General features: G+C 42.5%; 1 protein-coding gene across 1 annotated transcript; it reads left to right on the top strand.

Moving 5' to 3' along the window:
• The first annotated feature begins 205 nt into the window (after window positions 1-205).
• Window positions 206-1,345, top strand: LOC135980709 (olfactory receptor 10A4-like). The gene has a single exon (XM_065580617.1). It carries the CDS (start codon window positions 206-208, stop codon window positions 1,196-1,198), a length of 993 nt encoding a protein of 330 aa, XP_065436689.1. The 3' UTR covers window positions 1,199-1,345.
• Window positions 1,346-1,592: the final 247 nt, after the last annotated feature.

Below are 1,592 nucleotides of genomic sequence, written 5' to 3'. Positions count from 1 at the left end.
CCAGCTGATGTACATTGACATAGCTTGATTGACAGCAATGTGCCTACACCAGTTTATGCCTGATGATGATTGGACCCAGTTACATACTTCTATACAGAATTGCAGCAGGTTTTAGTCTGAAGAGGAAACCAGTATGAATTATTTGATTCACATCCACAGGTTTCCTATTCCTCAGATTCAGTCTCTTTCTTTGCCACCCCTACAGATGATCTATTCTGAGAGTGACCCAGGAGAGAACCAGACCATCTCTGAAGTATTCATCCTGGTGGGGTTTTCAAACCTTAACAAGCTGCAAATCGTTCTGTTTCTGGTGCTTCTGGTCATCTACCTGGTCACCCTGATAGGGAACCTCCTTGTTATCCTGCTTATAAAGCTAAACCCCTCACTCCACACCCCCATGTATTTCTTCCTGGTGAACCTGTCTTTCTTGGAAATCTGCTTCACCAGCAGTGTGGTTCCTCAGCTGCTGATTCACCTCCTGGTGGAGCAAAAGACCATCACCATTGCGGGCTGCGCTGCCCAAATGTACGTCATCTCCATCATGGGCCTGACGGAATGCTGCCTCCTAGCAGTCATGGCGTATGACCGTTACATCGCCATTTGTCACCCCCTGCACTACAAAACTATCATGAGTGGCCGGGCGTGTGCACAGCTCGCGGGTGCTTCATGGATCATCGGCATCTCGGTGGAAGTAGCTCAGACCACTTGGATCTTCAGCCTGCCCTTCTGTGGCTCCAACCGCATCCACCACTTCTTCTGTGACATCCCACCAGTGTTGAAGATGGCATGTACGGACACATCCAAAAATGAGATTATGGTCTTCACTGTGTCGGTGCTGTTCATCATGAGCCCTTTCCTGATGATAATCCTGTCCTACATCTGCATTATTTCCACCATCCTCATGCTGCCATCAGTGGAGGGAAGGAATAAAGCCTTCTCCACCTGCTCCTCTCACCTCATGGTGGTGACATTGTTCTATGGAATGGCCCTTATCTCTTACCTGGGGCTCAAGTCTAGCTTCACCCCGGAAAGTAATCAAATGATTTCCCTCATGAACACAATTGTGGGACCAGTGTTGAACCCCATAATATACACTCTGAGGAACAAAGACGTGAAGGGAGCCTTTAGAAAAACAGTAGAGAAGAGCATCTTTTCACACAATCGGAGAAAACAGAGAATGAAAGATAGAGTTAGTTAAAACAGGGGAATGAGGGAAATTCATACATGTTTTGTTGAATTACTCCCAATGACCCTCATTTTTTAAATTGAAATTTTGCCATTTGAAAACCTTTGACCTCTTGTAAACCTGTCTGGAAAATGGGAAGAGAAACTTTTCTTACCAAAATGAGACAAAATTTTAAATATTTAAATTTTCGTGAAAATTTGATAGAACCTTTTCACCAGATTTAAACATCACTGAAAAATCAAATGAGAAAATTTAATCCAAGTAGTTTCTTAATTTTATATCTTCAAAATTTGAAATGTCAAAGCAAAAAATAAGCTCAAAATGAGAAACATTTCATGAAACGTTGAACTTGGTGTGTGCAAATTTAACAATTTTCATCAAAATTTTCATAGTTAAAAATTCCAAC

This window comes from Chrysemys picta, unplaced genomic scaffold, assembly GCF_011386835.1.
Source record: "Chrysemys picta bellii isolate R12L10 unplaced genomic scaffold, ASM1138683v2 scaf6939, whole genome shotgun sequence".
NCBI classification, from domain to species: domain Eukaryota; kingdom Metazoa; phylum Chordata; order Testudines; family Emydidae; genus Chrysemys; species Chrysemys picta.
Note: the sequence above shows the minus strand (reverse complement) of the source record. Positions and strands in the feature narration are given on the sequence as shown.

Excerpts from the sequence above, each read along its gene's own strand:
- LOC135980709 (XM_065580617.1), top strand. The coding sequence starts at position 206 with ATGATCTATTCTGAGAGTGACCCAGGAGAGAACCAGACCATCTCTGAA.